General features: G+C 36.5%; 2 protein-coding genes across 5 annotated transcripts in view; both read right to left on the bottom strand.

The window, feature by feature from the left end:
* Positions 1 to 343: 343 nt before the first annotated feature.
* Positions 344 to 1,086, bottom strand: Chchd3 (Coiled-coil-helix-coiled-coil-helix domain containing 3). The gene has a single exon (XM_071599623.1). It carries the CDS (start codon positions 1,004 to 1,006, stop codon positions 518 to 520), a length of 489 nt encoding a protein of 162 aa, XP_071455724.1. The 5' UTR covers positions 1,007 to 1,086; the 3' UTR covers positions 344 to 517.
* Positions 1,087 to 1,594: 508 nt separating this feature from the next.
* LOC139701047 (putative leucine-rich repeat-containing protein DDB_G0290503) overlaps positions 1,595 to 27,017 on the bottom strand; it is a 61,447-nt gene continuing 36,024 nt past the window's right edge. For 2 of the 4 annotated variants that reach the window (XM_071599621.1, XM_071599619.1), the window contains exons 4-11: positions 21,358 to 21,555; positions 19,443 to 20,690; positions 18,286 to 18,367; positions 10,722 to 11,461; positions 8,604 to 9,289; positions 7,144 to 7,235; positions 3,798 to 3,987; positions 1,596 to 2,039 (exon numbers count right to left, since the gene is read on the bottom strand). In XM_071599621.1, coding sequence (XP_071455722.1) covers positions 1,724 to 2,039; positions 3,798 to 3,987; positions 7,144 to 7,235; positions 8,604 to 9,289; positions 10,722 to 11,461; positions 18,286 to 18,367; positions 19,443 to 20,690; positions 21,358 to 21,555 — 3,552 coding nt within the window. In that variant the 3' untranslated portion in view covers positions 1,596 to 1,723. Of the gene's footprint in view, positions 2,040 to 3,797; positions 3,988 to 7,143; positions 7,236 to 8,603; positions 9,290 to 10,721; positions 11,462 to 18,285; positions 18,368 to 19,442; positions 20,691 to 21,357; positions 21,556 to 27,017 lie in introns of all 4 variants that reach the window. The other 2 variants (XM_071599618.1, XM_071599622.1) reach the window with 2 other exon arrangements.

The following is a 27,017-nucleotide window of genomic DNA, read 5'->3' as shown; positions in this document are numbered from 1 at the left end:
CAAACTTAAAATAAATCCACAATAGGACTAGAGTGAGCCCAGCTGTACACCAATCCGTAAAAACAGAATTATTCTAGAAAGAAGAGGCGCATACCTAGATTGAAAACTCGTATGTCTTAAACGTGAATTCAGACACTAATACACTGTCTCAAATCCGATGACAGTATGGAGTCATTATACATTGTAAAGATTATCATACGTCACTCATAGTCTAAAAGCCATGCAAGAGCCTTGGAAGTCAAAATTACTTTCTTCTGACATAATATTCACAGGTTATTACATATTTCCCCAACATAATAGACGACATATGGAATTGGTTACTCTTCCAAAAATGACAATCCAATTTAGATGTACAAATATAATGCTATAATTATGCCATTTCAACTTATATACAGAGAATATACATGTTGATGTGATTATTGAAACAATTCAATTTGAAAAATTCAAATCCACCAAATGGGCTCATTCAGCTAATCAAAATGTAGGCTACTGCTAAGTCAAATTGACATAGGGGTACTTAACGACAATCTTGAACATAAAGACCATCCAAGCATTCAGAAAATGCCTTAATTTCCTTATTGCATTTTAATGTTTGATTAGGATTCTTTTTGTAGCATTCCAAAATTTCTTTAATGTTTAAATGGCACTTCGGAGGAGCAACAGTGGCGCTGCCAAATTTACGTTCATAGTCTGCAAGGGAACGCTCAAAATCCCGTTCAGCCAAATGGTTTATCCTGGTGTGTTTATCTTCCATACTCTGCAATCGCTCCATCCAGTACCCTTCTATTTCCAGAAGCTCTTCTTCCCGGGACGTTAACGTATCGCTCTTCCTTGATGTTATGTCGGGGCCGGACGAAATCGAGTGGATCGGCTCCTCAACTTCTTTGGCCTTGGCCTGGCCAGCTGAACCTTTCAAGCGCTTCACAACCGATTCAGTCACAAGAATAAGGCGTGACGGATCATCATTCACAATTGTGATGCTCCTGCTCCTAGGAGAATCACCCATTATTTAGAAAATTGCTATCCACCTCCACAAAAAATTTCAACTGCAAATTTCAGCCTGAATTAGAGAGCCACCTACGTGTCGTAAATGTCATTGAAAACAGAAGAAAGTTTAAAAATGGAAAAAAATGACAGAGCGAAGCGAAATGCACCGTAAGGCGGAAGTTTAACCGATTAGTTTCATAATATTTTGTAGAATTGCGTCTACATAATGGCCTTTGGCGACACCATACGTGATTCTCAAAGGAATATATTGAAGAAAATCAGTATGGAATCTCTTAGAATTGATAAGACAGACTTTTTCAAATGAAATTAATTTGTCATTACCATCCCTTCGAACTTAGGCGCCGGTCTCTCATTGCCAAGAGTACATGGTAACCAAGTACATTCTGCTATTCATCCTGTCTGTAATGCAAGGTACGGTAAAATGTATGATAGCTATCAGGTTCAAGCATGCACATTATTGACGGTGTGGCAGTTCATAGTCAGTTTCTCATAATTCCTTTTTATTATTTTTTTATGCATCTTGGCTACGTAGAGCCTGCCCATCTTATTTCTAAAAAAACATGAGCCAGTTGAGCGGGCAGATAATTCTTCACATTTTATTATTTAAATCTCTCAGGTTTCATGGAATTACTTTATTTCCTCCAGCAATATACATTTTAGTATTTGAAACAAACTAAGTGATTAGTTCACAAAGGATTTGAGGCAAAGCATTTAACTACGTTTGCACACAGCTGTGAACTTGCATGGAATCAAACTGGTCATCTGACAACTGATCCATGTCAAGTACAATTTCTTCCACAAATTCCTCCACATTTTCTCTTGACTCGTGGATACTTCCATCTTCCAGAGGCAATAAAGTTGTGGTAGTGGTTGTTGTTTTCAATGTTGCGACTAAAACCTCTTCCTCTACCAGAAGAGTTTCTGTTGTGGCAAAGCTTAGTCGATAAGCTTTACTGTCTTCTCTTGAGGACCCTTCTGGCTTGGAGCGTAATACAACCTCATTCTCATCTAAGCACTTTTCATTCCCAGCTCTAGTAAAGAAATAAAATAATTTTTCAACAGTAAATAGTCTGCACCAAAATTAAAGTTTACAAATATGTTCCAAATTGTAACAATGTATTAATTTTAAGAGAACATGTTTCAATATATTTAGCGTTAATATGGTTTGCAGTTAATAAGCAACCCTATATCACATGCAATTACTCTGTAGTGGACAAGATCAGACATAACAAGCAAGTATATAATTATAATGCTTCACACAATTGGATTACTGATCAACCAAGGTCTTTGCATTACGATTTCTTCAGGGAGGCAAGAGTGTTCAACTAATAATAATTTAAGGTTAAAAATTGGCTGAAGTCAGCTTAGTCAGCCTTTTGTATTGATGTTTTGTCAGTGGCACACAAACTAAACAGGGAGGAAGTTATTAAGGAAGCAACATATTTACAGCTACTAGACCAGAATATTTCACAAACTATGAATTTATAAGCCAAAAGAAAATTCAGTTAAAAACCTTGACTGGAAAACATAAGAAAGATAAAATGTTGCTGTTTCAGTCAAACTGTCAAGATAAGTTAATAATTTAACAAATAATTTCATTTCACGACTTCAGAGCTAGATTTTCAACCCATCTGTCCCACAAAAACCATCCAACTTTTATCTACTGCTTTGAAAAAATTACCACAAAATTTATTCCAATTGTTCACAGGATTTTTATTTAGCTCAAGTATTACAAAGACATACAATTTTTTTTAAAGAATCAGTTGAAAACTGTTGTGAATTGTTGGAAGAAAGGTAATTTGCATATAAGATTGGTGGTTTCTCTTCTCCATTGCCCCTGGATATCAGTATTGCCTAAATAAAGAAAATCTGCACTCTTTAAATTCTTGGAGTGCATTAATAATAATGAAGATGATGATCTTCAAAATCAGCGATCAAAATTGTGTGAAGTATTTCCAGCCAATATCAAAGCTTACCATTACATTCTTCCATCTTCAAATAAGTCTTTAGTTCTCAAGTAAAGCCTTCAAAAACAGCATATGTAGAAGTAAACTTATTCTCAAATTTTTAATTTGACTTTTGAGGTAGCTATTAGGCTGTATAGGTAGGATGCATGGTTTTATGCGCTCTTTCCAGTCGGGTGCCGGATTGTTTATACATAAAATGTTATTCAGAAATTAAGAAGTGGATTGCCCTAGCACCTAATTAGTGAATCCTCCGGCAAATGATATTTGTGATGCATTAGCATAATTTTGATAATTTAGAACTGTAAGTAACTAAATTTGAAGCTAAAATTTAGCCTGATACCATAGAAAACTACATCTCATGCCACTGATAAGAAATAGATAACGTGTTGATTTCAATACAAACAGGAGATGCATCAAGGCAAAGAGAACATACATTCCATTTCAAAATTCACACATGTTAATAACTGAGCATATCCAAAATTCTACTCACATACTCATGCATAAGAACTCCGATATTGGCACTGAATTAATTCTAACCAGTAACCATGAAATATGTAATGTTTTCCATTCATTCTTTGGCATTTTATTGATACTAAGGAAGATTCACAAAATTACTGGCTAAGTGATAGTGCAATGCTAGTAAACTATTTCACTTGATATATCCCCTGAACCAACTACTGCCCCAGCTGATTAACACATCTTAAATGCCATGAAATGAACCAACTTCAGCCGCGGTCATTTTTTTAACAATAGTCGTGTAGGCTTAGTATTAGTGGTATAAGGTAGCAGGATGCCAATGAATGTTTCATGTGTTGTACCTACCCTTCTACAGCTGAAGCTGTCATGGAATCAGTTGGTGTGTCTAATCCTAGGGTTTTGTTTGATGCAGGACCATTTGACATTGTGTCAATTGCATTATATAGTTCTGGCATTGCTAGAGCATCAACATTGGCAAATTCTTGGCTTGATTTTGGCGATACCTCCTCATTTTGTGTGCCATGGGTGAAATTTTCTATAAAAAAGTGAACAGCAATTTATACTTTATAACAGGGCTTAAATTATTTTGTTTCAATCTGAATTGTCAATTCATGTTTAACTTAATGATCAGTGATATATAGCACTAGCTTTGTTAAACCCTGTAAAATATATGAAATAACAAGAATATTTCGATTCCTATGTAAATTCAAGGCAGGTTCTTAAAAATTTAATTTAACAAATAGTGAACAGTTAAGCATCCAAAATTAAGAATAATGTCAACTTTTGAAGTCACCAGCTTTGAATTTACAAGTAAAATTGGATAGCTTTTTTTAATTCAGATGATGATAAGCCCCCAATTTCCGTGCTTACATTTTCGGAGAAATGTGCACCGTGTACACCTCTATATTATAGTATTTGTACACGTGCTTCAATGTAAATTAATTAATATAATTTTCTGGTGATATTCAGAGCCAAGAAAAGTCAAATGAAATTGGAACAAATGCATAATTATCGATTATTTGTGCATGAATGCATATTGTAAGCATCAATAAGTTCATCAAATTAAAATTAAGAATGAAATTTGGTAATGAACTAGTTAATTTAGGCTGTACTGCCTTCCAAACAACCCAATGTCATGCTGTTAACATTGTACTTGTTTGGAAAGCAAGATATGAAACATCCACCTCAGTAACAAATTCTTTTGGATATTATGCTTAAATGTTCCATTACACATGTTCATTTTTTTATCATAATTTTTGGAAAATCTTCTGACCTGATTTAATTTCATTTTAACTGTTTACAAAAAAAGAACATTTTGAAATTAACAGAACATTTATGTTCATGCACAGTGTTACTATTTTGGTATTCTTGATTTTTATGCTATTTCAAGTGTAAATTTTAAGCTATCAAAGTCTTAAAGTTAATGTACATATGACAGTTCATGTTTTGTACGTAACTGACATTGAAATGAAAATTTCCGGTCATATCATAGTCTATATAGTATACCAAGTAGAGTAGCCTAGGACTGTTAATGAAAACTGATAAACATGGCACAGATGACCTCAACTGTTGGTCGCCTACACTTATAACAACTACTAATGCTTCTTTCAGGATTTATAAAACCAAACTTCTTTCAAAATTTTCCTTACAAAACAATACTTGTAAAATTCTTCAAAATTCTGCCACTTCTGTCTTGAGAAAAATAATCAACGTAAACAAAACAAAATATACGAGGTTCATAAGGAGGAAGAAGGCTAAATAACATATAAGGTTATTGGTGGTCAAAAACTAGAGCAGGTTGTACAGTATAGCTATTTTGGAAGTGTTTTGGACCAAGATGATCCAAGTAAACAGAACATTAGAAAAATAATTCATGAGGCCAAAAAAGTTTCACCAGGGAGTTGATTAGAGGAATGACATTAAGGATGTTAAGAAAAAATTAATAAAACTTTGATATGAAGTGTGGCTTTTCATGTCATGGAAATTTGTCATTGAAGCAAGAAGAGAGTGTAGATTAGAGACTTTTGAAATGGGTCTGGAGAATGATAGGAAAGGTGAAATGGATCGAAAGGAAAACAGGCAAAAGAGGTACTAAGCATGGTAGGGTAGGAGAGAGGATACAAAAGAGGCTGTAAAGGTGGCTGAAGAGCATTCTGATAGATGATGGAATGCTGAAAATTGAAAAAGAGGGGAGTTTTTAGGCATAATAGACAGGAGAATACTATGCAATTAAGGTAGGGGAAGAAAAAGGATAGCCATGATGGGATAAAAGGAAATAAAATGCATGCAGAATTGAAAAGGAGTTTATAGTTGAGAATCTTCCTGTGGTGTCTTCGGTGAGGCTAAGAAATGTAGAAGTGTTATGTTTGTGTTCATCCTAAACCTACCTTAAATATTAAAAACCCGCCACAGATACCAACACGATGGTCAGTTTGATAAGTGAAGGGTGGGGGAGGCAGTTCCTTTCCCAAAGTGGCCTATGGTTTCCCAGGAAGATTTGGTATCCAAAAAAAATACTCAGTTTGCATGAAGCAGAGGGTGCCCACTGGTGTGCCCAGGAATTGAGGCCTGGCCATCCAGTCAGTATTCCAATACTCTACCCACTTGACCATCTCATAGCTACCAAATAATAATAATCTCAACTAATTCATACATAAGTGTGTGATTTTGTAAAAATGTTGCCAATACCTTCAATCAAAATTTAGCCTAGTCTTGAGAATACCCATGTTGAATGATATTAGTGACTTGCTTCTTTCTTGCCATCACTAAAATGTACCTTTTCAATGACTGTGAACCATTAATATTAATAAGATGACATTATTTCTATTAACAAAAAAAACCCATTTGTATAGGATAAGATGGTTTGACCAACATCCAAATAATGAAGTCTTGTAAGCCATACAGCTTCATTATTTGTAGGCATGTTGCAAGCACTCTGAAACACAGCTCATACATTAAAATACACATCTTTCAGTTCAGCAGATAACAAGGAGAACTTAGCCAATGTTTATCCATGCTTCCAGTTTGGTGGGCATGGAGTGGTACAGGTACTAATTCACCTTCTGCAGAAAACCTAGTAAATTTACTTAAATTCTCAGTATTCCATGAATAATATTCCATAAATATTAAAAAATTATTTTCTTTTTGTTTTGTCTAAAGATGCAGTGTCTTTACTCCTATAATTTCAATGTTTAAGTATCATCCTACTGTATGCACATGAAGTCAGAGCCTCATTTCATAAGATTTTAATGTGAATGAAAAATATATCCCTAAAACCAAGAAAGGTTTTGATGGATTTGGTATCTTCTGCGATGAAACTGGAAGTAAAAAGACATCTCAGGAAAAAATGTAGCCGGTAGATTGTAATAGAAGTTTTGAAGGTTCAAACCTTTAAACAAAGCACTATGAGAGGGTGGTCCTCAGTAACTCATTTTTCAAAATTTTGTAATTAATTGTCCATGTTTTTTTTTAACTGGTTCCATGTATTAGCACACATACATATTCCCCCTGTTCTACTAGTTGTACCATTTCATTTTTAGCAACTTTAAAAATGATTCCTTAGAACTCTTTACTTGGCCATTAATTAAGATGGCACTCACTCCTATAAATACTTACATTGAAATTAAGGCATTTTTAATGATTTAGATGCAGAACCACTATTTCTACCTTTCACCATTGAAATAATCCATACCATTAGGGGGATGATCCAATGCAGCAGGAATTTGGCCAAGTGAACCTTCTTCCATTTGAACCACTGATGATTCCCCTGTACATTTTAGTGAGCTGTAATGAACAATTAAGGAGTCATTACTGAAAACAATTAGTGTCATTTTTTTGATGAAACAATATCTTTTTGTGTTACTCATTTGTTTTTGTGAAAGCCAAAATTTAGACGCATCATTCAAAGGGTTCTTCAGTCATAATAATGACAAAAAATATATTTTTTGAATGCGATAATGAATTTTTCAGGTTAATCTAACCATAATATTTTAGTGAATGCAAGGAATGAACAGGTTTGAATTTAGAAATAATAGCCAATGACACAAAACTACCGCACCTCCTTGGATAGCTTAATTTTGCAGAAAAATGTGAATCTAATTTTGATTTAAGGCAACATGAAGTAAAACAATCAAATATTTTCAAAAAAGCACAATTGAAAGTAAAGGTACTGGCATAACTTAAAGATATACAGGGGCAAAACCAGATGCAAATAATTACCTAATATATGCTTATTTTTCCATCTATGTAGTACGCCATTTATATTGAGCAATCACCATCAAGGACTATGAATGTAGTTAAAATTGAGTAAAAATTATAATTTCCCCAAAGACTGAATCCTCAGCATTAACTCTCTCTTACATTGGAAATAATACATATGCTAATCCAAAAGATGCCCTGTTGGTATATTCCCCAAGTTTGACATATTTTACACTCATTAGATAAGATATCCCTTCCCCTTGAATTGGTGACCATTCATTGCAATGGTGCCATTCATTTCAGAAATCATTTCATTTTCACTGCCATTCTATTTTTTGTTCTGTTTCTCCATAAAATGCATATACTTTGAAGTAATACATACTATTTTCAGAAGTGGGCACATTCAAATAGTGTCAGTCTACCATTAAAAAATGTTCCTCGTTCATAATTTTTACATTTTTCAATCATTGTATTTTTGAATCCAACAAAATATTGCTTGTGGCATGTTTTAGATCAACATTTTATCCATTATTTTCCATCAATTTAACTGATTTTTGGACAATTAGCACAGTACACATAGAATCACATCAGAACTTTTGATTTGGTGGATGAATAATATGATATGCACATTCGTTTCAACTGGAAGGGATAGGTCCCAGAATATGCTATCCGATTAAAGAGATTTATTGTGAAAAAGAGGACAAAATTGAGAGAGATAAAGACCATAAGGTTATTGTCATCTAGTTATCTTCAAAAGGTTCTTATTTGTATCTTTGCATCTAGCTCAATCCTTGAATGTTCCCAATCAAAGTTATTTTTATGACATTATATTTTCTACCATCCATGTTATCATTATTATTTTTAAACTGTGCATATATCAGCACTTTGTATGGCTATGACATGCAATGAGGTAATTATCTATTAAAATAACAATGATCACTCCAATTAAATTACCTTGAAATCGACAAACTATCCAGCATATCATTCAGCTTGAACTGGTTGGCAAAATCTTCCTCAAAAATTTCCCGTGATCTCTCTTTCCTGCAAGCCCTGTCCACACTTGAACTCCTCAGAACTACTCCATCACCTTCACCATCCTCGACTAATTCTAGTGTATTCTTTGATCTCAGGGGACAATCTTCCTTCTCATCAACAATGTTTGACATTTCAGCCCTGGTCACTCCCTCATTACTATTCACTTGACTAGCATTTGGCACCGAGGGTTCATTTACAGTATTTTCACCACCACTCTTCGATTCCAGAGGTCTCTCACAGTCACCACCATAGAAGTAATCTGGACTCATACAATTCATTTCTCGGTCATTACAATTATACTGATAGTCCCAGCAATCTTCATTGTTTTTCATCAATGAATATTTCTTGTCGTTGAAACTGAAATCCATCCCAGGTCCAAAAAATCGGGTAGCCTCTATCACAATACTGTCGGTGTTTTCCCTGCTAGAAGATTTCCTTTCGACTTGCTGTGTGCTGGAGGGCATGATATCCACACGATTCTCCTCTTTAGTTACTCGGAGGTGAGGTATCCGGTGAGGTCTAGGGATATCATAATCAGGGTCAGAGTTACGCCTGCGACGGATTGGGTAAGCAGTTATGTAGTCCTCCTCAAAAGTTGATACCTTCTGCGTTGAAATGAAAACATCAATTAGGTAGGTACAGATATTCCAGTTTATAACTATCCTAAATGATAGAAAACCAATCATAATACTTGTGAGCATAGGTAAAAGAGGTTCTTATCTATGGTTTTTCTTCTCCAAGGCAACATTTTCTCTGACATATAAGTTCGGAAAACTGCTGGTTTTTTGCATTTTTTTGTAGAGATCTCATAGTTTTAAAGTTTCACTTCATGACTTTCAAATACCATGAGTACTCATTCTATGCATGATATTAAGGGGAATGGAATTTATTTAAATATATTGGACGGTGAAAACAATTCTGTAGAATGATAAATAATTTTTTTTTTAATTTGAAAACATTTTCTGATCTCCTTCATTTGCATCAATACCAAGTGGACAAGTTGAAACATTTTTATGCATCCCAATAGTTTTCTGTGGTGATGAGTTTAATGTTTACAATGAATTAAACCTGAAAATTAAAATAGTAAACATATTTGCATGTAACACCCCTGTGAATAGTTTTTGTTGGGAGGTACATATTGCTCATTATATCACTGTACCTAATGATGATATTGACATCCCAGCAGATAGGGTCTGTTCTCGCTCTAACATTGTTCAACTTATATTTATTAGTTTTACTTGAAATGTTCAACTCAAAACAATGGTTGACAAGCAAATGTTTCTCCGAGTCAAGGCGAATGATTTTTACACTCTGAAATTGTTGCATTGAGTTTCACTTCTAAGAAAATTTCTCTCAAAACCTACCCCATAATCCCCACCAACTTTCCATTTACACACAAGTGAGAATGCATATTAATTAAGGTGCAGATAATCATGTGACAGATAAATTAGGAAACTTCTCTGATTTAATTATTCACTGTATTTTTAAAGTACAAGTCCAATTCATTTCGTTCTAATCAGCTTCCACTGTATGAGTACACACAGGCTAAGTCATACATTTAGTACTGAGTCATCCGATATTAGTTTGTACCCTCATAAAACTTGTGTTTAAGTACCAGGACCACAAGTGGCCATCCAGTGGCCACTTGACTCATACCTTAATGCATTCATAGGAAGTACTTTTTAAAAACATTTTTCCAATATGGTATTAAACTTTTTTCTCTAGCATATGAGCGAGCTTCCATTCCCCTTATGGTAGCTTGCTAGATATTTGAGTTGTCTCATCGTATGAGTGTCTAAGATTTTCATTTCCATTCTGCATTAAGCAAGTCATGATTTATGATGTTTATTCAATGCTTACATTGTTGAACACATTACTGAGAAGCCATTTCACCCTAGACAATATAGCTACATTACCCTAGGCAATAATCATTACTATTATTTATAAGCCAGAGGAATTAGTAGTACCACGATTAAACTTAAGTTGTAGGTAAATATTGAAAGTCAACATTTCTCAGTCTTCAGTTAAAATACATACCTTGACTTCATCAGAAACAGGCCTATGATTTGGCCTAGAAACATCTGGGGGGAGAGGTGAGGAATTGATCCTATCTAATTCAGTCAGCAAGAAGCTGAGTTCATCAACATGACTGCCAGGTCTTTGAAATGGCTCTAGGGAATTTGACTGGCCTCTTTGTACACTTGAAATACCAGCACCAGGCAAAGGCTCATTAACATCTCGGTCCCTACTATTTTCCCATGACATTCGTGGTGATGTGTCATGACTACCTCTGTCACTGGTGCCATAATCAGCATGCACCCACGAGCCACTCGAATCCCTCACTGTCCTTCGAGCGCTACTTTCAAATTCAGATCCATGTCTTTCCTTCCCAAAGTTACTATGTAAAGCTAAGTGTGATATGGATTCTGGTGTTGTCACAGCACTTTGTTCACAACCTGATTCTTCCACATTTTGGCACACCCCTTTCCATCCACTTTCCCCCTTCTCACACAGGATAATTTCATTTTTCATTCCTCTTCCTTGGTTCGATTCAGACGAGTAGCCTGAGGATTGAAAGTCTTTTGATGCAATGCCCTGCAGAAACCCCTCCAAAAGATCAGGCGATCTATCACCAAGATTTTCATCATCATTTTCATGAGAAGTATGACCTGGGGGTGTGGGTGGCGTTAATTTGATCAGTCTGGGTGATAGAACTAGGGGTGGGCTGCTTATAGCTTCTTCCATCGATTTCAGATTTACATTCATTTGTCCAGCACCTGAAATTGACATTCAATTGTTAAAATTCATTCCTCAGAACTTTTTCCAGCTTCATACTACCATTTGTACTGCTATCATGAGATATGGTTTAGAGTTCCTGCACATTTACTTTGAATCATTGCCATAAATGTATGATTTATTCACTCTCAATAAGTCAAGAAACAATATTTTGTGGTGGTTAACATTATATGATGTGGGCTAGGAAGACCTACTTTTGGAACTAGCAGACATAGTATTGATTAATTTGTATAGTTTAATGCAAATGCGAGACTTATGATTTTTAATGGCAAAAATTTAGATTAAACTGGATTGTTTAATTTTCACAGAGCATAACAGTTAACAAAACATTTGAACATGCATTACATCAATGCCAGGTATACTATTGTATACCTGGCAGTACTACCACTGTAACTCACCAAGCCATCAAAATTCTTTCATAGACAATCATACAATGAAACACTCTTATTCGCATTATCATCTAGTTTGGCAGATGGATATGGAGTTACTTCACTATGGATCTGATAATGTAGTTTGCGAGGCAGGCATTAGCTGTGGGTAAGTTCACGAGAACCCATGCCCATCCAGTTAATTTATGAGCCATCTTCATTTTCTAAGATGTCTATACGAAACATTCATGTTGGAAAACAATTTAATAAATAACTAGGTATTTATGTGTCATTGACAACTTTTAGACCAAGATTTGTTTCCGAAAAAGGCATGCTTTTTGGGGAGATCATTTTCTTTAAAATTATTTTCCGGACTTCTATCCATTTAAATCAATCTTACAAATTATTATCAAATTATGTCTGCAAATTATCGTTCAGCCAATGATAAAGCACTACAGCAATACTAGATAACTAGTTATGAGTATTGTTTCAGATACTTAGACAATAATAATGCAAACATATTAATAACAAGATGTATGTCATGAAAAAAATTAAAACTAAATTACGCAAATTATTATTACTATTGTAGCCAAAGAAAATAAAAAAGGTATTGCTATCATCAAACAGTTGCAAATTAAAAAGAATAAACAAACTAAAAATATAACTTTAGAAAATAGGCATAAACATTTTATGTCTATAGGTTAGATGTTACATATAATTCACAAAACATTATATAATATCCTATATATCTATAAGGAAATGTAAACTATAGATGGAAGCTATGTCATCAAGGTATGCTTTCATTTTCCTTCAGTCAATGTAATGCAATTAATATACCTTTGCTATTTAGTACTAAATCTGCTGACATCAGTGTCATCACTATTCTATCACTCAAATCTAACTAGAAAAGTAAATACTCGATTATAAAGTATACGTTGTGTTATGATAGTTAACATATATTGTATGCATACTTTATATGGCTTATAATTGAAAAATATTTCTCAAAAAATGTATTAGTTGTGTGATATCACAGGTCAATGAAGATAAAAAAAATATTCTTAATTCCCTTTAATTTATCTCTATTATTAGTCATGCCAGGTATACATGCCACCGAGCAACCATAAGGAAGAAGAGGTCGATAGGATATACGATCAGTTAGAGGACATGATCGCGTGTGTTCCTGCAGGGAAACATTTGATAGTGATGGGGGATTGGAATGCGACGGTAGGCGAAGGAAGAGATGGTGATGAGGTGGGCGACTACGGTTTAGGCACGAGGAATGACCGCGGGGAGAAAGCAGTTGAGTTCTGCAGGAGACAGGGGTTAGTCATCACCAACACTTGGTTTAGACACCACAAAAGACGCAGGTATACATGGAAAATGCCAGGTGACTCAGGAAGATATCAGCTAGATTATATCCTGGTTAGACACAGGTTTAGGAACAGTGTGATAAATTCGCACAGCTTCCCGGGAGCGGATGCGGACTCAGACCACAATTTAGTTCTTATGAAATGTAGCGTACGTTTCAAAAAGATAAGGCAGGGGCGGCGAGTTAGAAAATGGAATGTAGAAGCATTAAATGGGTTGAAAAGGAAGGAATACAAACAGGCGGTAGAGAGAATCATGGAGGATGGTAAAGGGCTTATAACTATTGAAGAAAAATGGGAAATGATCAAAAAAGGGTTGTCTAAAGCCGCAAAAGACACTATTGGAACCGTTAACGCTAAAAGGACTAGGAAGCCATGGATCACGGATGAGATGATTACAAAGATGGATGAGCGGCGAAAATGGAAGAATATAAATACAGAATTAGGCAAAATGAAGTACAAAGAATTGAACAATAAATTGAGGCGGGCAACAAATAAAGCAAAGGAAGCATGGTGGAAGACGCAGTGCGAGGATATGGAAAGTCTGCAGAGGAAGGGGGAAATCGGTGCGCTTTACAGCATAGTTAAATCTTTATCGGGAAGTAAGAAAGGGAGATCAACGATAGCAGTTAGAGATAAGGCCGGTAAGGTAATAGTTGACGCAGGAAAGATCCAAGAGAGATGGAAGGAATATGTAGAAGAACTGTATAGTAAAGAGCTTAGACCAACGAAGTTAGACATTGGAAAGGAACATGACGTAGAGGAAGATAGCTTAGGTCCAGGCATACTAGACAATGAGATAGAAAGGGCATTAAGGGAGATGAAACTAAATAAGGCCGTAGGGGTAGATAACATTCCCGTGGAACTTTTGAAATGCTTGGGAAAATGTGGGAGGAAGAGGCTATATGGGCTGATCCGTAGTATTTATGAGGAGGGAATCTGGCCGGAAGACTTTGTGAGATCAGTTTTAGTTCCTATTCCGAAAAAGGTAAAGGCCACGTCATGTGAGGACTACAGGACAATTAGTTTGATATCCCACGCAGCTAAGGTTGTTCTCAGGATCATAAACAAAAGGATAGAGAGTAGGGCAAATGATTACTTAGGGGATGATCAGTTTGGGTTTAGGAAGGGGAGAGGTACGCGTGATGCCATTGCAGTAATGAGATTATTAATTGAGAGGAATATAGAACACAACCAGGAGGTATTTGCCTGTTTCGTAGATTTCGAAAAAGCGTTTGATAGAGTAAATTGGGAAAAACTAATGAGTATATTGCAGAAAATAGGAATAGATTGGAGGGAAAGGAGGCTAATCCGCAACCTGTACATGTCTCAGACTGCTCAGGTGAGGGTGGGAAACGGGGAGTCAGGATGGGCAGTGTTAGGAAGGGGTGTAAGGCAGGGTTGCCCATTATCACCGTTGCTGTTCAACCTGTACGCAGAAGAAATGATCAAAGAGGCATGGGAAGAACTGGAGGTAGGAATGAAAGTGGGCGGGGAATTCGTAAAATCAGTTAGGTTTGCTGATGACCAAGCTTTAGTTTGTCAGTCAGCCAAGGGGCTGCAAGCATTGCTTAGTGAATTGGAAATTCAGTGCGACAGGTATGGGATGAGAATCAATATTAATAAAACAAAGGTTATGCGATTTTCTAGAAAGAAAAAGGCCAAGCTTAACATTAAAATAGGAGGGCAAAAGCTAGAGCAGGTAGAACAGTTTACGTATCTCGGTAGTGTTTTGGACCAACACGGTCAAAGTAGTAGGGACGTAAGGAGAAGAATTGCGCTAGGCAAAGAGGCTTTCACAAGGAGGAGGGAGTTGATGACAGGGACTTTGAGTAAGGATGTTAAGAAAAGACTCGTAAAAACTTTGATATGGAGCGTAGCTATGTACGGAGCGGAAACTTGGTCATTGAAGCAGGAGGATAGACGTAGATTGGAGGCTTTTGAAATGTGGGTGTGGAGAAGAATGGAGAAGGTGAAATGGACAGAGAAGAAAACAAATGAGGAAGTACTTGGTATGGTGGGCGAAGAGAGGGGTTTGTTGGGAGCAATCCTATGGAGGCAGGAAAAGTGGATGAAGGGGGTGTTGACCGGCAGTGGGATGTTGAAGACTGTGATAGAGGGTAGAATGTTGGGCAAAAGAGGAAAGGGAAGGAACAGGATAGGGTTGTTGGACGGGATGAAGGGAGGAAGGAAGTACTCAGAGATGAAGAGGGACCTGATATAGAGTAGGATGATTGATTTTGTGTTTTGTTAGGAGTAATAAAATATTTGTTTGGTAGTTGTGTCCGTCCAAAAACCTACCTTAACCGGTAGATTACTTAAAAAAAAAAAAATTAGTCATGCATCTTTATCTGATGAAAATCTTACAAAAATATATACCATTGCAATCTTTGTAAATTTTGAAAGATTTTCATATTAACTTACTGGTAATGTTAATGAATAATGGTGTAAAAATGCTTAAGCAAAATTTCATTTACTAGCTGATAAAACTATTTTTCCCTTTTAGTAAACAGTACACTCTTGAATGACATTGGAAGGCACAATAAGGTTTAATATATTACCAGGAAAGATGTATCCAAATGATATTTTCTAAGAGCTCCACTGCAAGACTTTGAATCCATGCAAAGAGTTTCCAAGAATAAGGAAAGAGATAAGGCTATACAGCAGAATATCGAAGTACTTAAGTTAAGTCTTTGATAGATAAAGAGATAATTTACTCCAAGTATCACTTTTATCTTATCATAATGTATGAATGAAAACCATTATTCAATCTCTGATTGGATAGAGATATTTATGTTCATTATGCCTACCATCAAGTTAGTGTGCTCAGATTTTAGCTGATATCCCGACAGCATTGTGATTTCTTTCACCACAAAATACTGTTTAATCAAATTTCCCAAATTAAATTAATGATGATAAATCATTAAATTTGTAATATGATTCCCGAAATCATTTTTGACGGCACACCTTTATGGAAAAATTAAGTTAAAAAATCCATGGCTACTGTTTATAAAATGATATCCAAAATTAGGTGTACGTCGGTGCTTAGGCCACATTCGTACTAAGGTAACGGTAATTATTAATGGAGGCTGATTTATGAAAATAATGAGGGGTCCAAACTGGGGGAATTTTTTTCCAGATGTGATCATTAATGCTTCTTTAAATAATTGATGATGAAGCTGTAAAACATTATGCCTAAATTCACTCATTAAAAACCCATTTGATTATAACTTATAAATCCGAAAACAGCACTTTGGCCTTTACATCAAATTTCAACAATAATATAACAATCGACAATTACAAACACCCAAGCCCTAGGCAGAGAAAAACCCAACTAGGCAGAAATCGAACCCACGACCTCTAGGTAGGCAGGCAAGGACGTTACCCCACCACCACCGGGGCCGGAAAAGAGAAGGCTGATATATTTATCAAATAGGTTGCATTGCTTAAATGTATATGCCATATTTAATGGCATGTAAACCATATTTGTTCCCAAAATTATGGTTAAAACATCACCCGCATCTTGTACATATACTTGAAGTTTCAAACTCCATAGGTTTTTCATTCAATACTGAATACTGTTTTTTCCCCTGATGGTGAGTAAATCCACTAATTTGACTCCATTATATTTAGATCATTACATTTACTTATACAATATTAATTATTCAATTGAAGCATACTGTAGTTGGGAGTGTTATTATACAACCCTTGCTATTATGTGATAAGATTATCCTGAAGCTTCCTTCTACAATGTTGGAAGAGAGGTGAGTGATATATTGAACAAGCCTGACTGTATTTCATCACAACTGATCATAACAAAATAGCACAATTACACAATGATTTCCTATTGCTCCTTAACATATTACATCACAATCCATCATGTAATTGAATCCAATTAAACAGAGACCCACTTTCACCACTTATTCACGCTCCATTTCTTGCCCATAACTTAGCTCCATTCCATGTCTTCCAAAGAGTCGAATCCCAGTCAAGGCGAATGATTTTTACACTCTGAAATTGTTGCATTGAAATGCACATTAGCGGATGACTCCATTAAAAGTTACTGTTGCGGCATCTCCCGCAGTTTCTTTGGAATCTTCTTCCAAAGAGGTTAATGCATCTTCCAACATCATTCACTAATTATCATTTTCATAATTACTATTACCGGAAAAACACTTTAATTTTATGTCCATATGATATATCCATGTACCTTAGACTTTTTTGTATTTTTAGTATCCTGCAAGCCACCAATTGGGTGTGCGGCAGTGGATGAATACACACCAGACTAATTTTGACCCAAAATACTTTTCCCCCATAGTATAGCTGGACATTATTCTGATCCCTTAACGTTCGTGGAAAGAATTACATCATAAATCTATCTGTTATTCACTTAATCTCTCTAATTGACTTGATCTCTCATACCATAGTGTGCAGGGGTAATAATACATTTTCATCATCTTCGCTAAAGAGACATCCCTCCAATTTATGCAAGAGATTTAACCTGTTATTCAACCTTTGCTCTACGAATGATTCCCAGCCTAGCTCCTCAAATAATTATGATCTGCTACTCAGTTTGCCGTAGCAACATTTTAAAAATGTAGTTCCACTTCAGCAATCAATCAAACTTCATGAGGACCCCATATACTAGCAACATTCCTAGCAGCCTAACCAGCAAAAGATAACATTTCACTTTATCCTTTTCATCACATTTCCACAGTGCTCTTCTAATTAATCCTAATTTTCTATTAGTTTGTTCACATATTCCTTGTAAATCTTTCATTCAGGAGAGGTGGTGAGTGAGGGTAACACCTAAGTATTTAATAAAGTCTACACTTAACATTTCGCATTCCTGATGCAGCAGGCATTTGGGAGGGAATAACTCTTTTCCCAAAAACTCATCACCATGGACTTTTTTAAGTTAAATCCTAATTGACAAATGTTGCATCAATGTTTTCAACTAGTTAGTGATAACTAGTTTTGGCATGCATTCAAAATAACTTGTTTTTTTTTGAGTTTGATGAGAAATCATGCATAAACTTATCAATTAGCCGTGATTGAATAATTCTGTACCTTCTGCATATGGTGAGTTACTTCCATCCAACATTCTTGATTCTTCAGATCCTGAAAACTTCCCATTATCTGATGCCATTGCCTGAAATCAGAAAATGGACTCATTATAGTTTTTAATCAGTAATGTTACATTTCCTAACTATAAATGTTCGTAATTAGCACTAAATTCCCTGATACCCCTAAAATCATTCAAAATTGTATCTCCCAAATGAGGTTTTAATATACAAGGTGGGTCCGACAACTATCCGACCTGCTTTCATATCTCCGCATTGGTGCTAGTCTTTGTCATAGTCTAGGCCATGGCATCCTTCGAATTAGTCCCCATTTGATTGAACCACATGCTCCCAGCAGTACTTCCACATCTTAAAGCATCCTCGAATGCAGATTTTGGAATGGCCTTCAGCTCACATGTCACATTGCCCTGAATCGTCTTGATGTTGTCGAACCGCTTTCCTTTGAGTTTCATTTTCAATTTTGGGAGCATCCAAAAGTCACTGGGAGCTATGTCGGAACTGTACAGAGGCTGGCAAAGCTGTACAATCTTGTGCTTTGTCAAAAATTGCTGCACAAGGTTCAATGAATACGCTGGTGTGTTATCTCTGGTGCCCGTCACCACTTGACCAGAGACGCGATTGTTTCATTCTCACGGCATTAAACAATCTTTTCAGAACTTCAACATAATATTCTTTAGTTGATCATCTGACCTCTTGGTGTAAATTCGTAGTGCACAAAACCCTCAGTATAAAAAAATAATTAAAAAACTCAGGTGGGATACTTTTCAGACACACCTCGTATGTTTACCTAGTAATATTTAGGAAAACCAAAACAGAATGTTCAGGCCTGTGCACCAGGGTACCAGAGCTTCATATTAATAAATTGTCTTGCAGTTAAATATCTGACTTTCTCTACTTGAAATCAAAGTAGTATTTTAAAATGCTGTTAACCCATTTCTATCATACTGTCTCATTCAATGAAAAATGATTTATATTGAATTAACCTTTGAAAAATCTATATTTAAATATAATTCATTACACAATCCAGTAAGTTAAAGTATCTGAATTTTTAATTTGAGTTTGTGTGAATGAATTCATGGAAGTTTGACTTGCAAGAATTCACTGGGCAAGTAGAGGTCAAGATGGTCCATCCTCAAATCTTACCATTTTCGATTCAATTTGAGCCATCCTTGATTCCAGCTTCCTTTTTAACTCAGCATCATCTCCCAGGAATAGTTTCAATCCTAAGCCTAACTGTGGTGGCTGGCTAGCTTTCCCCAAAATTGATTGAGGAGAAGAGTCCCTGTCAGTTAGTTCATCGCTATGAGCAGCATTAAGTTTATCTGTCATATAAATATTGTCAATAGGCAGGTCTTCCAAAATGCCATATCTATCAGCAACATCCTCTTGGCCATCTGACTTTTTCCCCCTCAGCATTTTTGCTAAAAAGCTTATTTTCCTTCTTTTTTTCTTTACCTCACTCTCTTCTAATAGAGGCAAGGCAGTCAAAACCTTTTCCTTATGACTATTCTGTCGGATGAAAGTTCGCTCGCAGAGCACATCCATGGAATCGACCTCTTCACTTACACTCTTCTTTTTGTCTTTGTTCCTCTTTTCTCTCCTCGCCGTTCTGAATTCCGATGTTCTCTTCATTATTGAATTCCTAACCGATGATCCTGACTGACTAGCATCATTCAAACTGATTGTTTTCTCTGCTCTTTGACTGTTGTTTTGCCTGTCCTTTGCATCCAATTGCGATGACACTTGCTTGTGTTTCACTTTCGGCTTTTCACTTTTATCCGATGGGGAAACTAAACCCTTATCGGATGATTGCAGCAATTGTCTTTCTTTTTTAGGCATTTTGTCTGTTCTGCAAATCCCATCAAATATCTTCGAGTCCTTTGACACAAGAGATGTTAAAAACCTTCGGGCCTTGACCTTTCCTTCATTAGTTTCACTTGATTTCACACTCTGATGTCCTGTGATTTCTATGTACCTGCTCAAATCATTTTCTGCCACATAGTTCTCATCCACACAGGAGCTTGGATGGATTTTGTCCCAGTCCTCAATGGCCAAAGTACTGAGTTCTTCCATGCGCTCTTTTGCCTGGACTAAATCTTTCTCTTTACTTTCACACAGCCTTGCAGGTGGAATTTCATGATCAATCACCGGTAAACTATACTCTGCTGGAATGCGATGGATCAGATGATCTTCCACTTCGGGAGGAACTGCTTTACTCTTCAAATCCTCATTTTCTTCATCATCCGAATCAGAAATGTTCAGCTCTTTTGCTAATTCTTTGGTTTGATCAACATATCTGTCCAGCATATCATCCATACTTCCACTTTTCCTTTGGTATAAACTACAGCTCCTGGAATCCATAGTGTGTGCCGCATTCTTTGGCCAATGAGCCTAAAGTATGAAAAATATATTAATGTAGGTACAGATTTATAAATTATGTATTCCATCATTATTTGAAGCAATGCATTTCTGATAAGTTATGCACAACTCTCAATTACTGAGCTTTGGAGAGTATTAACAGTTTTTACTTCAAACAAATGAGGAGCGACATCATTTGAATGTGTCATTGAGCTTTCTTGAGCATTGCTGAGCATAAAAATCAAATATAATACAGAATGGATAGAACTGAATCAATGTGAATTTTCTCCAAATATTGTCAGAAAGAATGAAAGTAGCATAAGATGTTACTACCATAATGGAGTTAAATAAAAATAAATGTATTAAATACCAAAATTCATTTTCAACTCAAATGTTGGTATGGATCATAAAATTTCACCTTTGATATTTATTCATAATTTGCATTAAGCAGCGGTGTGCTACTGAAATAATTGTTAATAATAAGTTGAAATTTGCTGGAATAAATTAATCGAACTAAATTTCTCTGATTTAATGCATATTCAAAAGGAACAAGTTGAAAAGTTCCATTAAAGCATACTGTGCAAGTAATATTCACTCACTCAAGAGATGTGATAATAATTGTGTTTCATAATTGACATCTCAACCTGTGATGTATCCAAGTAGATAAATGGTAAATAGATTAACTATTGTAAATACTCACCTTTTTTTCCTCTTGTGATGATAAGTTAGTTAATGAATAGCGAAAATACTTAGTAGATGGACGAAGAGGAAACACACTTGTGGTACTAGCAGAATTGGGAGATTTTGATCCATTGGTTTGGGGTGATTTCACTGGGAGTTTTGTTGAGGCAACCAAAGCCTTCGCCCACAATGCGTGATGCTCAGCTTCTTTGGTTCTCTGGCAAAAAGATGTCAGCATTGCTATTTCAATTTACATGACTGATCATGTCCATTTCAAGTATTCAATTTAGTACATCTCTTAAATTAGCAAATTAAACCTAAGGTTGATTTGGTCAATTCTTTTTGATGGATAATTGTTGACAATAGGTCAACTGACCAAAATATGAACATATTATTGTTCCAGTGCATCCTGATCAGACACACACAAACAATGTACAGGCACATGAATGCATCTTTTTGGACACTAGACCTTCAAATGTGATTTGATGTTGGATTCATTTCATTTATTGATACCATTGTACCTTTAAAATTGAAAGAAGCTTAGGCTGTGCATTGTTACAAAGATATCAAAGAGCAAACTCACGTTTTGGCCATGTCCCAAACTTTTACCAAAAGTATTCTATTAAAATACTTATTGAAAGACAACATCAAGGTTACATTGTCCAAAATAAAATAGCAGGCAATGGGAATGAAGAACTTATATTCCAGTTTCCTACTATTATAATCCAGCATTAGATAATATCTTTTAGATGTGGTCATTAAAAAACAAATGAAGGCTTTAAAGCTGTATTAATATCTTAAAGTTATTGCTACTGGTATTGTACCCTATACGGTAGATTGTCTTCATATTAGATGTACAGAGCTTATACAGGGGGTAGAGCATTTCATCTACTTGCCCATCCTAATAAAAAAAGCCTAAAATATGATTCCACAATTAACTCTTCTTCAATCCCTTAAACTTCTTTCCTCTTTTTATCCATCCAACACACCTATTATATTCCTTCCCCTTTCTAGCTAGCCCAACATTCTCCCATTTATGACAGCCATACTTCCCATCAAAGTGCTCTGCATCCATTAATCCTGCCTCCTTCAGATTTCCCCAACCATCCACTTTATTCTTCTACTAAGCCCAACACTTCCTCATTTGCTTTCCTTTGTGTCCATTTAATCATTCCAATCCTTATCCATGCCAACATTTCAAACATTTCCAGTCTATGCCTATCGTCCTGCTTTAATTATCATGTTTCCATTCCGTACAATCACACTCCATATCACATTTTTGACGAGCCATTTCTTAACATCCTTACCTTATGTCCCTGCTATTCCTTCCTTATGAAAGCTTCTTTACCGAATGCAATTCTTCTTCTTACTTCCCAACTATCTTGATTATTTTGGCCCAAAAATCTTCCGAGATACGTAAAGATTTTTATCTGCTTTAGTTTATGAGATCATACTGTATAATATTTAAGGTCCCTATCATCAATTTCCTCCTCCTCATCAAGGCTTCTTTGCCTAATGCAATAGTCCTTATGTCCTACCTACTTTGACCATTTTGGATCATAATACTTCCGAGATATGTAAACTGTTCCACCTGCTCTAGTCACTTGACATCTAAACTCGAGTTATCTTGAATTTCTCCAAATCAGTGCAGTTAAAATTGGAGCAAAGTACTGGAGAAGGTCATAGCTTTATGGCTGATGCTTAGGAATGAAATATTTGTGCATGTACCTTACCCCATAGGGTCAAGATTAATTCAATCAATTGTGATTTTACCTTTGTTCAGGTTCACAGATATATAGCCACAGATAGGCAGACCCCTACAACCTTTTCGATTCTGCGCCAGTCTCTTTATGGTGCTGCACTTACCCTCAATTTTAATTAGTCGTCTCAAACAGCCCTGGAGCGTCAGGAAAATGCCAGGGAGGTTGTAGATTTGATGACCGGGAAAATGCTAAGGGCAGCCTCAACTTGTTAGAGATGAGGCAACGATTGTTTTATCAAGTGGCTGACAAATGGAGGGGACAGAGTGTCTCATGGGATAAGAAGATCACCACACAACTAAAAGGAATGTCGGTTTCATTTGGAATTCACAGTTCACATATCAAATGCTCGACTCCTACAACTGATAGATTCAGTCCCTTTTGTAATATTTACCGTTCATGTTTCATAAGTCGGCCAATCTGAATACGGAATATAACACACGTACGTATGATATCATGATTTTTTTTAGTACAAGGCAAACGCTCACACCCAAACGCACTACTGACAGATGTATTGTGGCCATGATCAGCGGCGAAATTAAGGTTTCTTGAGGCCTACTTCATAACCGTCGCATTCTCGTTTAGACAATCATATATCGTGACTGCCCGATGGGTTCAGCAAAGATAATAAGAGGCGTTTTAGAAAGTTCACAGCAATCTAATACTCATTTCAAAGGTTCTACCTCTCCGGCGATATTATCCAAAAATTTTCAAAAGAGTTTTGCATTCTCCCGAGATCCATCCCCATCTTATTACGAGTCACCATTCAATCGCATTTCAACAAGAGCTTCCCCTATCTTGTTACGGGATAGGGCAATGATATTAATGACCAAGAAATTTTCCCAATAGATTTCAAAGTTTACCGACACGATAGAGATACAAGACCCGGAGGAGGGGTTTTCGTGGCAGTTAAAAGTCATTTTGAAAGCAGGCAAGTTTCATTTGAAAATAATAACATAGAAAGTGTTTGGTGCACCTTACTACGGACCAATCAACCCAACATAAATTTATGCTCTTTCTACAGACCTCCAGACTCAGATTTGAAAACACTTCACACCCTCAACGATCAAATTCACAAGTTTACACGTAAATATAATAACAGCATAAACATAATTGGTGGCGACTTTAACCTCCCTGGTATAGATTGGGACAGCAATATCGTTAAATCTGGGACCCGCGATCGCGAATCTTGCAATTCCATGATAAAATTGGTTCAAAGAAACTCCCTCCATCAAGCAGTACGCATGCCCACCCGTGGAAAGAACATATTGGATCTATTTCTTACAAACACGCCGGAACGTATTATTAGTGTATCAACTGATGAGGGCTTGAGTGACCATAAAGCAATTAATGTCCATTTGGACATAGCAATAAAAAAGATTGTTAAACCAAAAAGAAAAATTTATAATTACCATAAAGCAGACTTTGAATCTTTTGCCAATCAATTAAACTCTTCACTACCCGAGTTCAAAACCCGCTTAAGTCATGTCAACGTGGAAGAAACTTGGACAGAATTTGTCAATATCATGCAAAAAGGAATCGTAGATTTCATACCTATAAAATACGTTAAAGCAAATCGCGACCCCAGGTGGTACAATAAAGACGTTAGAAAAGCCCTTCGAAAGCAGAGAATGCTACACTCTAGGGTAAAGAGGGCAGGTGTGAACACATCATCCCCTGAGAATAAACAATTATGGGACACATATAGATCCTCTAAAATTGAAACCAAAAAACAATTACGTAGCGCCTTACTGGAATTTAAACGCAAAGTACTTTGCGAGCACTTGGACACTGACCCCAAAGCTTTCTGGTCATATGTTAGGGAAATAAATGGGAGTAAACAAACCGTGGCTTGCTTAAGGGATTGTAGCAATGTAATTCATACAGACAGCGAGGTTAAAGCTAACATCTTAAATTCATTCTTCCAAAGCGTTTTCTCGAATGATGTTGCCACCGCATATCTCCAAGAAACAATACACACTCCACCCATGGAAAAAATAACAGTGTACCAACAAGGAATTCTAAAATTACTTAATGAGATTAAACCCAACAAATCCCCGGGTCCCGAAAATATACCAGCTAGGGTGATAAAACATTTAGCTCCAAACATTGCCCCGTACCTTGAATTTATATTTAACAAATCCCTCACTGAGTGCAAAGTACCTAAGATTTGGAAAGCCGCGCAAATAACGCCTATTTTTAAAAGTGGTGACAGGGAGGATCCCAGTAATTACAGACCTATATCTCTCACTTCTATCTGTTGTAAAATCTTAGAGCACATAATTGTCAGTTCAATAATGAGACACCTTGACAATATTAACTTTTTAAGTGACAATCAACACGGATTCAGGAAAACCCGCTCCTGCGAGACCCAATTAGGATTATTTACACATGATTTACTTGTAGCTGGTGAGAGAGGTAGGCAAGTGGATGCCATCTTCTTAGATTTTCAAAAGGCATTTGATAAGGTCCCACATGGTAAACTCATTCATAAATTAAAGGTCGCGGGTATAAACAAGGGCGCTATAAGTTGGGTTAAAGATTTTCTTTCAGAGCGGGAACAGAGGGTAGTCCTTGATGGCGCTAGTTCCGACAGCGTTCGAGTCACGTCGGGGGTACCTCAGGGAAGTGTGATCGGGCCGTTACTTTTCTTGATTTTTGTTAACGATTTGAACCGCGAAGTGAAAAGTAACATTAGGATGTTTGCGGATGACACGGTGATCTATCGGGAGATATCTGGGGATGAGGATCGTTTTATTCTGGCGCAGGATTTAGATTGCATTACTAAATGGTGTTCTAACTGGGGATTGACTCTAAATTATAATAAATGTTCAGTGGTAAATTTCTTTAAAAGATCAACGGGATTTGCTTACAAATTAGCTGGAGGTGACCTAGCAGTAGTTGATACGGTAAAATACCTAGGTGTCACATTCACTAAAGACTTAACTTGGGGGACTCACATACGTAAAGTCTGCGGTCAAGCAAATAAAAAATTGGGATTCATTAGACGCATTGTCGGCAAAAGTGACTCAAAGGTCAAGGAACGTTGTTACCACGCTCTTGTAAGGCCTCATTTAGAATACGCATGCAGCGTGTGGGACCCGAGTGAAAAAGGTCTCATTCGGGAAATTGAGAAGGTTCAACGCCGGGCAGCCCGTTTTGTAAAAAATTCCTACGATAAAACGCAAAGCGTTACCGAAATGCTCATGGATTTGGGGTGGGAATCATTAGAAGAGAGACGATTCAATGCAAGACTGAAATTATTAAATAAATTCAGATCCGCATGTTTCAGCACCGAGGTCTCGCAGATTATTCGTACTCCTACATACATTGGTCGCTTGGATCATGCATATAAAATTCGGGAAATAGATGCCAGGACTAGCCGACTCAAGGACTCCTTCTTCCCACGGACAATACGGGATAGCAACTGTAGGATTATAGATAGTAAAAATTCCACTTGCCACCCTCAGTGTCTAAAAAATAATTAGTTCTACTTAAATGCATGCTCCTCCACTAACCTTATGTGTTTTGTTATAATAACCCATTCTTTCCGCATGACATCATTCGTGTTCTGTTCATCTGTTTTTAAGTTTCCCTTTCAGTCCCTCTTCCCTCCCGGCGGGGGGAAATTCCTGCTACCTGCAACGTTGGGTCGAATTCCCTTCCTTTTACTGTCTCTTTGGGGGGTTGAGTGTTTTGTGGTGCATTTTCATGTGGTAGTGATGTTTCACATTCTTGCTTGTTGTGTCCTGGCTTGCGTGTTGTAGGATGGCTTTGGTGCTGTATCCTGGGGTGCAGTTTTTTGTTGTTTTGCGGTGTATGTGTTTGCATGAGTATTGGATGGAGGGAGTTTTGCATGAGTGTGTGCGCTGCTGGGGTGTAATTTTCCGTGTTGTTTTTTGCATGTGGTATTTTTCGT

The sequence above is a fragment of the Hetaerina americana genome, unplaced genomic scaffold, assembly GCF_022747635.1.
Source record: "Hetaerina americana unplaced genomic scaffold, ioHetAmer1.1.p SCAF_11, whole genome shotgun sequence".
NCBI lineage: Eukaryota > Metazoa > Arthropoda > Insecta > Odonata > Calopterygidae > Hetaerina > Hetaerina americana.
The sequence above is the reverse complement of the archived record's forward strand: the minus strand, read 5'-3'. Positions and strand labels throughout refer to the sequence as shown.

What these genes read in the sequence shown, in the direction of transcription:
- Chchd3 (XM_071599623.1), bottom strand. Translation starts at nt 1,006, where the DNA reads ATGGGTGATTCTCCTAGGAGCAGGAGCATCACAATTGTGAATGATGAT.